Raw genomic sequence first — 12,301 nt, 5'->3', positions numbered from 1 at the left:
GTATTTTTAGTAGAGACGGGGTTTCACCGTGTTAGCCAGGATGGTCCTGATCTCCTGACCTCGTGATCCGCCCGTCTCGGCCTCCCAAAGTGCTGTGCATACACTTTTAATTGAAATTTGCATTACTGCATGTTTGCCCCGATTTGAGGAGCTGGACCTGAAGAACAATGTACCGAGCCAGAACTCAGCCTCTAAGAGAAAGCATACTGGGAGAACTGATGGCCAGACTTCTGTGATGTCATGCCTAAAAGTGTATCATGTAAGCAATGACTTTTTAGCTGTCAAAACCATTTTTTACATCAACACAAGCATGGGGCCAAACTGTCTGGATCTTTATCTTTCTAAACTCATCTGCATTTTCCTCATCTGTACGTGCCTCTATTTCTTTCATTATCGAATAAATTTATAAAAGATACATATTGGGACGATGTGATGCACATATTCACGGGTATAATAGGAAGCAGCTCTATTAAAATAAAGTGGTTTAATTGTGTCAGCTTCTCCATCAGTGACCAAGCCCAGAGGAATCACAGGCCTTGAGCTTCTAACAGCACTTTCCAGGTGGTGACCCTGGGCATCTGACTGCCCGCTGACATCATTTCTGACCTATCTCTGTCACTTGATTACTTATATTGTTTTGATGAAATAAAAACAGAACGACTCCACGTCTCAAGGGAAGAAGTGCATCTTGAGTCCTTCGGGGCTCCCAACAATGGACCTCCCACCAGCCTCGAAGTCACTTCAATCCTATGCTGGTGCCGTCTGGTCCTGGAACCTCTAGTAAGATGTATTTAGAATAATGGACATTTTACGTAAAAATTTTCCAAACTGGAGAGACTAAGAAAGAATCATATGAGGATTTTTTTAAGAACTACGAAACAAAACAATGTAATACATTTTACCTTAAGAAATCACCCTTCCTGCCCTTCACCTCTCAGGATGTTTAACGGCTTGGCTGCTAACCGTGCCTAAGACAAATTTCGCAGCCTTACTGTTGCTTTACACACGCCTAACAATAACAACAACAGAGATCAGAGGAAAGGACAAGAAAACCAGCCACGCTACTGAAATATCTCTTTAGCCACAAAACCCATGGAGAGCAAAGGTGTGATATGTACAAATGAGCCACAAGTTCAGAAAAAATCTGCAAATTTAAATAATGAATGCAATTTTCAATTAAATTATCACTCCACTCACTGTACTCACCAAAGGAGGCTCTAAGTGTGCCTATGGTAATTTCAGTTCCATGGGTTTTCCTTTAATATTGCTCTATTTTTTTATTTTAAAATTTTTATTTTATTTATTTATTTTTGAGACAGAGTCTTGCTCTATCACCCAGGCTGGAGTGCAGTGGCGCTATCTCGGCTCACTGTAACCTCCGCCTCCTGGGTTCAAGCAGTTCTCCTGTCTCAGCCTCCCACGTAGCTGGGACTACAGGCACACACCACCACACTGGGCTAATTTTCATATTTTTTTAGTAGAGATGGAGTTTCACCATGTTGAGACTGTTGGCCAAGCTGGTCTTGAAATCCCCACCTCAGGTGATCCACCTGCCTCAGCCTCCCAAAGTGCTGGGATTACAGGCGTGAGCCACTGCGCCTGGCCAATTTTTTTGTATTTTTAGTAGAGATGGAGTTTCACCATGTTGAGACTGTTGGCCAAGCTGGTCTTGAAATCCCCACCTCAGGTGATCCACCTGCCTCAGCCTCCCAAAGTGCTGGGATTACAGGTGTGAGCCACTGCGCCCGGCCTCATTTTAGAATTTTTACAATCTGGTGTTACTCTGTGCACATCACCTCCTCTCACCTTCGGAGTTTTCCTATCAACTGAATCAAATACAGAAAAACCTATGGAACACTAAGTTGGGCACTGAAGATGATCAATCACATGCCATTTTGGGCCGTGTGTTCATGATTTGTTGTACAGTGGAAGAGAAATGATGGTCTGGAGTAGTTCACATAGGCTGGTGGGCAGTATGATAGATGTGCAGTCACAAATGGTTATGATGTAGTCATAGAAATGTCCTCAGTACTGAGAAGGGAACTGTTGAGAATACATCTGTAAAGCTGTTTTTCTGAAGAGCAGAAGAGTAACCAGGGACATTATAGAATATGCATTTGTGTTTATAAAATTCCACTTGACTCACTTCTCCTTATAATATCAATAGTAAAAGACCCAAAGAAGGACACAGACCATTGCCGTTCCCCTAATTGCTCACAATTTATTTCAATAGATTATAAGCATACTGGAACTGGAAAGACCTCAAAGAGCATCTAATATAACCCCTATATTTTTCTTTTTCTTTTTTATTAGAGACAGGGTCTCCCTCTGTTGCCCAGCCTGGAGTACAGTGGCACCTTCACAGTTTACTGCAGCCTCAGCCTCCAGGGCTCAAGTGAATTGGACCTGAGTAGATTAATTATAACAGTGGCTAAATGTGGAAAGGGGTTCAGAGGTGTGGCTGAGTCAGAACACACTGGAGGCTGCCTCATTGGCCCAGGAGGAGGGTAACTGTAATACACTGATCCCTGTTCCACTCCTGTTGCTCAAATAAATATCTGACTTTGAAAATTAAGCTAATTTAACTTCATGATTTTGATTGGAATTAGCAGTACAGATGTTTCTCAATTTATGATGAAGTTGCATCTGGATAAACTTATTATAAATTAAAAATGTATTTTAATACATGTGACTTACTGAACCTAGCTCAACCTGGCCTAACATAAATGTGCTCAAAACACTTAAATCGGCCTACAGTTGGGCCAAATCATTTAACACAATGCCTATTTTATAATAAAGTGTTGAATATCTCATGTATTAACTACTGTACTGAGAGTAAAAATATACATATAATAATAATGGTTGTGGCCAGGCGTGGTGGCTCACGCCTGTAATCCCAGCACTTTGGGAGGCCGAGGCAGGTGGATTACGAGGTCAGGAGATTGAGACCATCCTGGCTAACATGGTGAAACCCCATCTCTACTAAAAAGACAAAAAATTAGCCGGGCATGGTGACAAATGCCTGTAGTTCCAGCTACCGGGGAGGGTGAGGCAGGAGAATCGCTTGAACCCAGGAGGTGGAGGTTGCAGTGAGCCAAGATCGTGCCACTGTACTCCAGCCGGGGCGACAGAGCGAGACTGTCTCAGAATAATAATAATAATAATAATGATAGTTGTATGGGTACTTGAAATCGGGATGCATATGTTTTCACATAGTAAAGTTGCAATATTTTAAGTAGAACCATTGTAAATGGGGATTGTCTGCACTTAAATAATAAAATTTACTCAATATATCACATGAACTCCCCAGCATCTGGTATACCCATTCCTATCTGCCCCAGAAGAAAAAAGAAAATAAGATCCACTGTATTCTGTTGTCAGGATCATACATATTAAGATCTCTTTTTGGAGAACTGACCTCTTCATTTGTCTGAGAAAGTCTTTATTTCTTTACTCTTCAAGGAGAAGGTTTTGTTTTGCTTTTTCTCTCTTTCACACTTTAAATATCTCACTCCATTATTCTTGCTGGCATGACTTCTGAAGAGAAGTTGCTGTAATACTTATCTCCTCTGCAGGTAAGGTGCTTTCTTCCTCTGACTATTTTTAAGTTTACTTTTACCTGGGCCGGGTGTGGTGGCTCACGCCTGTAATCTTAGTACTTCTGGGAGGCTGAGGTGGGTGGATCACCTGAGGTCGGGAGTTCGAGACCAGCCTGACCAACACGGAGAACCCGTCTCTTAATAAAAATACAAAATTAGCCTGGTGTGGTGGCACATGCCTGTAACTCAGCTACTCTGGAGGCTGAGGCAGAAGAATCACCTGAACCCGGGAGGCGGAGGTTGCGTTGAGCCAAGTTTGTGCCATTGCACTCCAGCCTGGGCAACAAGAGTGAAACTCCATCTCTAAATAAATAAATAAATAAATAAATTTTACTTTTACCTTTGAATTCTATAGTTGGAAAATATATGCCTGGTATAGTTTTGGGGGCCTTTCTCCTTCTTTAGTGTTCTCTGAACTTCCTGGATTTGTGGTTTGGTGTCTGATATTAATTTGTGGGAATTCTCAGTCATTATTGCTTCAAATATACTTCTGTCCTTTCTCTCTTTCTTTTCCTAGAATTCTCTTCACACGTATGTTACACCTTTTGTAGTTGTGCCACTGTACTCAGATATTATGTTCTGGGGTTTTTTTTGGGGGGGGGGGTTCAGTCTTTTTTTCTCTTTGCTTTTCAGTTTTGGAAGTTTCTATTGAGGTATCTCCAAGCTTAGGGGATTCTTTCCACAGCTGTGCCTGGTCTCCTAATAAACCCATCAAAGGCATTTTTCATTTCTGTTACGCTGTTTTTGATCTCTAGCACTCCTTTTTACTTCTTAGAATTTCCATCTTGCTGCTTACATTGTTCATTCTGGTCTTGCATGCTATCTACTTTATCCATTACAGTTTTTTCCATATTAATTATAGTTGTTTAAAGTCCTGGACTAATAATTAATAATTCCAACATCCTTGCCATATCTGAGTCAGTTTTTTTGTTTTTTTGAGATGGAACCTTGCTCTGTCGCCCAGGCTGGAGCGCAGTGGCACAATCTCTGCTCACTGCAAGCTCCACCTCCCGGGTTCACGACATTCTCCTGCCTCAGCCTCCCGAGTAGCTGGGACTACAGGCACCTGCCACCACGCATGGCTAATTTTTTTGTATTCTTAGTAGAGACGGGGTTTCACCATGTTAGCCAAGATAGTCTGGACCTCCTGACCTCGTGATCCACCCGTCTCGGCCTCCCACAGGCGTGAGCCACTGGGACCGGCCCTGAGTCTGTTTTTAATGTTTGCTTTGTCCCTTCAAAGTATGTCTTCAGGCTTGAAATTTTTTCTTTTTCTTTTTTAGAGACAAGGTCTTTGTTGCCCAGGCTAGAGTGCAGTGGTATGACCAGTGCAGTTGAAGACTGCAGTCTCCAACTCCCAGGCTCAAGCGATACTCCCACGTCAGCCTCCCAAGTAGCTGGGACTACAGATACATGCCACCATGCCTGTTTTGTTTTTTTGCAGAGGTGGGGGTCTCACTGTTGCCCAGACTGGTCTCAAACTAGTCTCAGGCTGTCTTCCCTCCTCAGCTTCTCAAAGTGATGGGATTACAGGTCCAGCTGAAATTTTTTCTTGATAGCCAGATGTGATGTACCAGGGAAAAGTAACTGCTGTAAAGAGGCCTGCAGTACTATAAGTAACATGTGTTGGAAGGCGAAAGGCTCTGTAGTCCTGTGATTAGGGCTGAGTCCTTCAGGGAGCCTGTGCCTCTGGGCTGTGACCTTCACAAGAGCTTCTCAGCCCTCCCTCCCATCACCACGCTTACATGGGACAAGATGGCCAGAGGTAGGTCATTTCCTTCCTCCAGGCAGGTTAGGCTCTGAAAACAAAACAAAACAAAACAAAACAAACAAAACACAACACCAGTAGTTTAGGTGAAATATCTGCCCTTGAGGAAAGACGTTGTTCAGAAGAACAGAAAGCTCTGGTGTACTTCAAGACGGTTCCTTTTCACCTCCCCCTTCTGGAAGCATGAGGAGATTTTTCTCCAACGTTCACTGTGAGAACCTGGTCAAGCTCTTAGGTGTAAAACTCACAGAAGTGTGGGGACCGTTCTCTGACCGGGTCTTCCTGGAGATTATAACTCTCAGACGACACAGCATCCAGCAGTTCGTCAATTCAGTTTAGGTTTTCCCACCTTGACGACGGTTTCTCCGAAGGTTTCTGCTTGTGGAAGAAAGTTGTCATTCTATATATAAGCCTGCCTGTCTCTCCAATTTTGAGGGGCAGCGGTTTGTTCTGTGACCTCACTTCTCTGCTGGATCTAAAAAATTTTGTTGTTTTTCAGTTTGCCTGGCTTTTTACTTGTTCTTAAGACAGAGTGCCTACTTCCAAGCTCTGAAGCAACTGCTTTTTGAGGGCTATTACCATATATACATTTCAAGCTATTAGAGGAGTAGTTTGACATTGCACATTTTATAATCATTATTGCTTCATTTGAACAACTAGAGAATATATTACTGGCTACAGAGCAATGCAGTATCTAAAGGTGACCTTTCCTAGGGGAGAAAAGAGACCAGAGTTTAGTGATTCCTCTGTCGTTAGCTAGATTTTGTCAGTAGACACATCCCTAAGCAACTTTTCTGAGCCTTGGTTTCCTCATCTTAAAATGATGACAACCAAGGTCCTTCCTGGTTGTGACTTTGGTTGAGTCTTTTGATATCCACCAAGACCATTTTTATGGGATTTCTCACTTTGGTTTGATTGTCTGAGTCGGGGGATTTTGGAGGTAACTGGTGTCTCATGGCAGAACGTCTGTGGTTCTTCATCTTCAGCACGTTGCTGCGCAGGTGGCTCTGAAACTTCTGAACGTCCCCTGTGAAGTTTTAATATTTTTTGGCAATCTTTGCTAAGGCACTTTAAATGACCATGTAATTTCAGTGATCTGTTCCTTTTTCCTTGGTGCTTGCTGACCCATTTGGTTATTGTCCAAATTTATGAAACTTTTGAAACTTTTTGTCAGCACAATAAATGAGGACAGTTTATTCCAGCTTTCCACTTTCCGCAGAGTTGGAAGAGCTAGGTGACAACAAATTTCTGTAAAAATGTAACTATTTAAAAGGCATTCTAGTGCAATCTTCTATAATCAAGCTGTGTTCATTTCTTTCTCTTTTTTTTGAGATGGAGTCTCGCTCTGTCACCAGGCTGGAGTGCAGTGGCACGATCTTGGCTCACTGCAACCTCTGCCTCTCGGGTTCAAGCAATTCTCCTGCCTCAGCCTCCCAAGTAGCTGAGACTACAGGCGCGGGTGCCACTACACCCAGCTAATTTTTGTATTTTTAGTAGAGATGGGGTTTCGCCATTTTGGCCAGGATGGTCTCGATCTCTTAACCTCGTGATCTGCCTGCCTCAGTCTCCCAAAGTGCTGGGATTACAAGAGTGAGCCACCACGCCCAGCCCAAGCTGTGTTCATTTCTAATAATATCTAAAGCACAAGAAATAATCAAGTTTCTTTGGTTATGAAAAAATTATATGTCATAAAAATCACTAAATTATTTAAGATGCACATAAAACACTAACATATATGTTATTTCTTAGCACTTTTAAAGACCTGTTTTTTTCTAAATATAGAAAGCATGTAAATCACCAAATCAGAGGTTTATATTTTATGATGCACGTGAACAGATGTATTACGAGGAGTGTAGGAGCTAGAGAGATGCCCTGGCAGAGCATTAAATCTTGCCTATAATCCAACCCAGACAAACAAGAAATACAAGAAAATTTTGTTGACAACAAAATTAACAAATACATATTTAATGCTTCTACTTAGCAAGTACACACTATCAAACTGCATGTTTACATAATGCTGCCAACTAGGTAAATTTCTCCTTGGTCTGTTCTGATATGTGCATCTAACGATGATCAACATACCTGTCATATTGCAGTACACAAGAAACGGTCCCAGGGGGCCACTTCCATCTGCATCAATATAGTAAAGCCCGGACGGGTTCCCTCGGTGCTTGTGGGCTTCACAAGACTGCTCGTAGAGAGCTGTAGGAGAACACCAGCCATAAGAACCAGAAAAAATATCTCCAGATGTTGAGTCAGTGTCCAAAGGTTCGCATTTCTGAATTACAGACATGTGATACCTGTGACCCAACATCATTTTATAGTGTATGAGAGTATATTTGATGAGATGCAAGAAAATGACATTCTAAAAATTAAATCTATTTCTATTAACAAAGGAGAAGAAAATTACCTAGTCAAAATACACTTAAATGTTGGATGTTGTTAGATGCTGAATAAATACTCGGTCACAGTGTATTTCTATTTTGAGGAGGAAGGAAAGATTGTGTTGGTGTTCAAAAATGAAGATGTGCTTACAGTGGGAGTATGACACCATCTTCAAAAGACAATCTTTTGGCAATGTCTAGAGGCTGTACTTTCTCTACATCAATGTTTTCTTTTGCTTTTAGGCAAGAAACCATGCAAACTCTGAAGCACAGTGTAAAAGACTTGAAGAGATATGAGAGGAAAACTTTGTGAATCTGAATCTGAATTCTGTGTGTTATTGAAGCATGGTTCTTTTCAAAGTTGTGGCAACTATACCTCAGAAGTAAGCTGTAATTAAGGAAGAAACCCTCATTCTACCTGTAATAACTGAATACCTGAGCACATTAGTTTTAAACTGCCTAAATAATCTGGCATTTTCCAATAAACATTCTGTAAAGTTTTCCTTAAGCTATGCAGCAGTTATAATCTTTGCTTCCTTTAAAACAACCTATGTATGAGCATTTTAAAGAGATAAATAGAATTTATAAGCCATCAACTTCTCTTCATTAAAAAATAATTAAAGTTGATTCAAAAAGAAACTTCCCTATTTTGCAAGTGACAATTCAAGATAACTGAAATTCAAAACAGGAGAGAAACTGTTTTGAAAGATATCCCTATGTAATGTAAATTTACTCGTGACACAATTGAATATTTTCATTCGTACAAGTAAATGTTTTACCAAGTACAAGGTATAAAATTAGTATCTGCAGGAGATAGACATTGTTAATCTTTATTTCTTTCCACTTACGGCATATTGATTTAAATAGATACATATATTTGTAAATGTCTGGTAGGATTCACTCAAATTAATAACAATGCTTAGATATAGGGTACAGGCTAGGTTTGGAATGGGGACAAATATTGAGGAGAGTGACTAGAACTTGTGCTTTATGTGAACTGTTTGGCTTTTTAAATGATAATGTATACATGTGTTAACATATGGTATATATTAATTGTATACAATAGATTTTATTTTAATTGTATGATTAATTATATACAATTATATATAATTAGTTGTATATAATTGATATATGTTACACAATTAGAAATACAAAATAACCTATTCGGCTAGGTGTGGCAGTCTAGTCTCACAGTCAATGACTGTAGGCTTGGCAAAGTTCTACCTTTAGCTGGGACAACAGTCAACTCAATTATTAGATCAGACTGACACCTGAAATACTTTTTCAATCTCCTGATATTTTTCCCTCAGAAGTTTCTGAAGTTATATTTTCATTGCAGTGAATAAACATGCACTAATGTCACTCATTCATTAATTGCAACATTAAATGCAATCAGATGATGTTGAGTGTGGTGGTGGATATGAAGTTGTTAGGTAACACACAGGATTACGCTTCTGCTATTAGGATACTATGCCTGGAGGATGAAAGATACACAGAAGTACAAGACGTGGTCCCTGCACCAACTCTATGACCTAATCAGCCTCTGGTGTGAGAGGCCACTCAACTCCTAAAAATGTGTCATGGCGGCCGGGCGCGGTGGCTTACGCCTGTAATCCCAGCACTTTGGGAGGCCAAGGCGGGTAGATCACGAGGTCAGGAGATCGAGACCATCCTGGCTAACACAGTGAAACCCCATCTCTACTAAAAATACAAAAAATTAGCCAGGCATGGTGGCGGGCGCCTGTAGTCCCAACTACTCGGGAGGCTGAGGCAGGGGAATGGCATGAACCCGGGAGGCAGAGCTTGCAGTGAGCCGAGATCACACCACTGCACTCCAGCCTGGGCGACAGAGCAAGACTGACTCCATCTCAAAAAAAAGAAAAGAAAAGAAAAGAAAATGTGTCATGGCTTTATAAACAGGGATCCTTCTAGTACAAAAGTCATACTTCATGCTTCAATCTGTGAGAGTTACTCCTGGACTGTCTCCTCTTTTGCCCAGATCCTTTGCAGAACCTCAGGGCTGGGAGCACAGAATTCTCATTGCGTGTGTGAAGTGAGGTTTTAAGGCTCCATGCCCTGCCTTTCTCCTATGGTTTTTGTGAAAATCAGATGTCTCATGGAAGAGTTCTGAAAAGTTTCAAGTAGGACCGCAGGATGAGAAAGTGGAACTGAGGGCTTTGCATCTTGCTCTGTTTCCTTGAAGACCCAGGGATGGGCGAAATATTCCTCAGAAGTTGCTCAGAAATGTCAGTAGAGATACACAGAAAGAAAACTTTAAAAGTTAAAAACAAACTGAAAAACAAAATAGGCTTTTGAGGATTCTGTGATGTTCTAATTGTAACAGATTGCCAGATGTCAATAACATGGCATGGCCTTTGAAATTCACAAAGGATGATTCTTCAGTCAAGACAGATGATTTTTAATACGGCAGAGGCAGTTGACAGGTGTTAGAATATGTCATCCCTCAGACATTGTTCTTACACTTAAATGTCTACCAGAAGCATGTGGAAGGTTGGTTACAACAGACTCAGGCCACCATCTCCAGCGATTCTGATTTAGTAGGTTTGGGTGAGGCCTGAGGGTCTTTACTTGTAACAGGTTCCCAGGGACTCTGGGTGCTGCTGGTGCACGGACCACCAATCAGGCATCCTGGAGCCAAGGCTGTGGAGCCAACCTCCTTAGCTCAACTCCTCATCCGGCCACAAACTAGCTGGGGGCCAAGTTACTTATCTTCTTTCTGTCCTCAACTCTGCAATGAAGATAATAAGTACTTTCTCCCCGGAGCTGCTTTAGGGTTAAATGAGTTAATATATGGAAAGCAATATCAAAGGGCCAGCATAAGTACTCAGTACATTAATACTTTTACAATTATTGACTTTACAATCATCATCGCCACCAAAGAAAATCACAGTCATTGGAAGAGACCTTAAAGGTCCTCTAGTTTCTAGCTGATACCCAATTACCTCTTCAAAAATTTTACCATGTTGCAATCCCATGATGGCATCATCCCAGTGACTGTTAACAAATCTTTAAATACCTTAAATGTAACATTGACAGCCCTGGCAAGGGGTCGTTTTTTCCCTTTTCTTTGACTGAAAAGATTCTCAGAATTAAAAGTATGGCCCAACTCAAGTAATGGAACAAGCTGTTACATCATGCATTTTTAATTTAATTTAGTTTCTACCTTTTCCTATATCTGATTCTCCTAGACTTATTTCCCCACTGCTTGCCAGCTTCCTTTTTCAATCCTATTCATACCATATATTTCTGTGTACTGTCTCAGCACCCTTGTATTAAATAAGGTGGATTAAAAATAAACTAGAAATTGAGTGCTGAAATATCTCTTCTGATATGTTTGCATGATTGCAAATATGCAGCTACATATAAACAACTGATCAAGATGAAATGACAAAGAGATGCTGACAGAAACGCGAGGGAGGCGTGAGGCTTACAGGAATGGCAGGTCTCGCCCGTGTAGCCTGTGCCCAGACAGTCACAGGAGAAGGTGTCCCACGACTGGGAACACGCGCCCCCATGCTCACAGTAGCTGGGCAAGCACCTAAAAGAAAACAGATACAACTGCTGTTTCCCTTTTTTGGTCATCGGAAAATAAATGTCTTACCAAAAGCAGCTTAATGTGAAAGAACAGCATACGCAAGATAACCCCACATGACGTGATTACTGAGTCTGCCATCAAAGTTCTCTAAATATAGGGACAAACTTTGGATAAATATATCCATTAGCATGCAGCTGATTATTAGGTATCTGTGACAGCTGAATTGTCAACACATGTCTTTTTTTTTTTTGTCCCAAGTGACACAATAACTTGACATGTGGCTAGCAAAACCAATTACATACATAAAACTATGAAATATGGCATGCTGCATTACTACATTGTGGTCATTGTTAAAAGAAAGAAGGGGAACAGGGAGGAAGATAGAGGGGAGGAGAAAGAAACAGGAACAGCTTCAGTCACATAGTGACAGAGGTCCAGAAATTTTAAAGAACATTTAATTTAGGTCATCTTGTCGCCTTTTAGATTTGGAATGAGCAGTCGGCTGTTGTTTTTTAAGCAACCTTAACACTGGTAATATGTCAATATGACCCAAAGCAATCTACAAATTCAATACAATTCTTATTAAAATCCCAAAGCCTGTTTTTGCAGAAAACAAAAATCCATCCTAAAATTCATAGGGAATCTCAAGGGACCCTGAAGTAGCCAAAACAATCTTGACAAAGAACAGTTGGAGGTCTCGCACTTTCAGAGTTCTCTGGAATCTGCTGCCGCCCACTATCATATTGGGAGCCTAGCCTGCCTGCCGCTCAGGATTGTTAGGGGAACAGGGAGCAGGGTACACTATGTAAACTGAACAGCAGCTGACACAGAGTGGAGGCTTCACCAAGAGGTAGCGTGACCTTCTGGAAGCCTGGCCTGAATACCAAGACCCACCTCTGCCTTTAGCAGGGTTGGATCTCAGCCTCTGCCTGCTGTCTCCCACTGCTGAGCACACAGCTAAGGCTCTGCCTGCTGTCTCCCACTGCTGAGCACA

At 41.3% G+C, this 12,301-nt stretch overlaps 1 protein-coding gene across 1 annotated transcript in view; it reads right to left on the bottom strand.

The window, feature by feature from the left end:
* The window catches only part of CNTNAP3 (contactin associated protein-like 3), a 251,219-nt gene that overhangs the window by 61,352 nt on the left and 177,566 nt on the right, over positions 1-12,301 (bottom strand). The window contains exons 11-12 of the mRNA XM_011927535.1: positions 11,204-11,310; positions 7,450-7,569 (exon numbers count right to left, since the gene is read on the bottom strand). Coding sequence (XP_011782925.1) covers positions 7,450-7,569; positions 11,204-11,310 — 227 coding nt within the window. The remainder of the gene's footprint in view (positions 1-7,449; positions 7,570-11,203; positions 11,311-12,301) is intronic.

The sequence above is a fragment of the Colobus angolensis genome, unplaced genomic scaffold, assembly GCF_000951035.1.
Source record: "Colobus angolensis palliatus isolate OR3802 unplaced genomic scaffold, Cang.pa_1.0 Scaffold72, whole genome shotgun sequence".
Taxonomy (NCBI): domain Eukaryota; kingdom Metazoa; phylum Chordata; class Mammalia; order Primates; family Cercopithecidae; genus Colobus; species Colobus angolensis.
The sequence above is the reverse complement of the archived record's forward strand: the minus strand, read 5'-3'. Positions and strand labels throughout refer to the sequence as shown.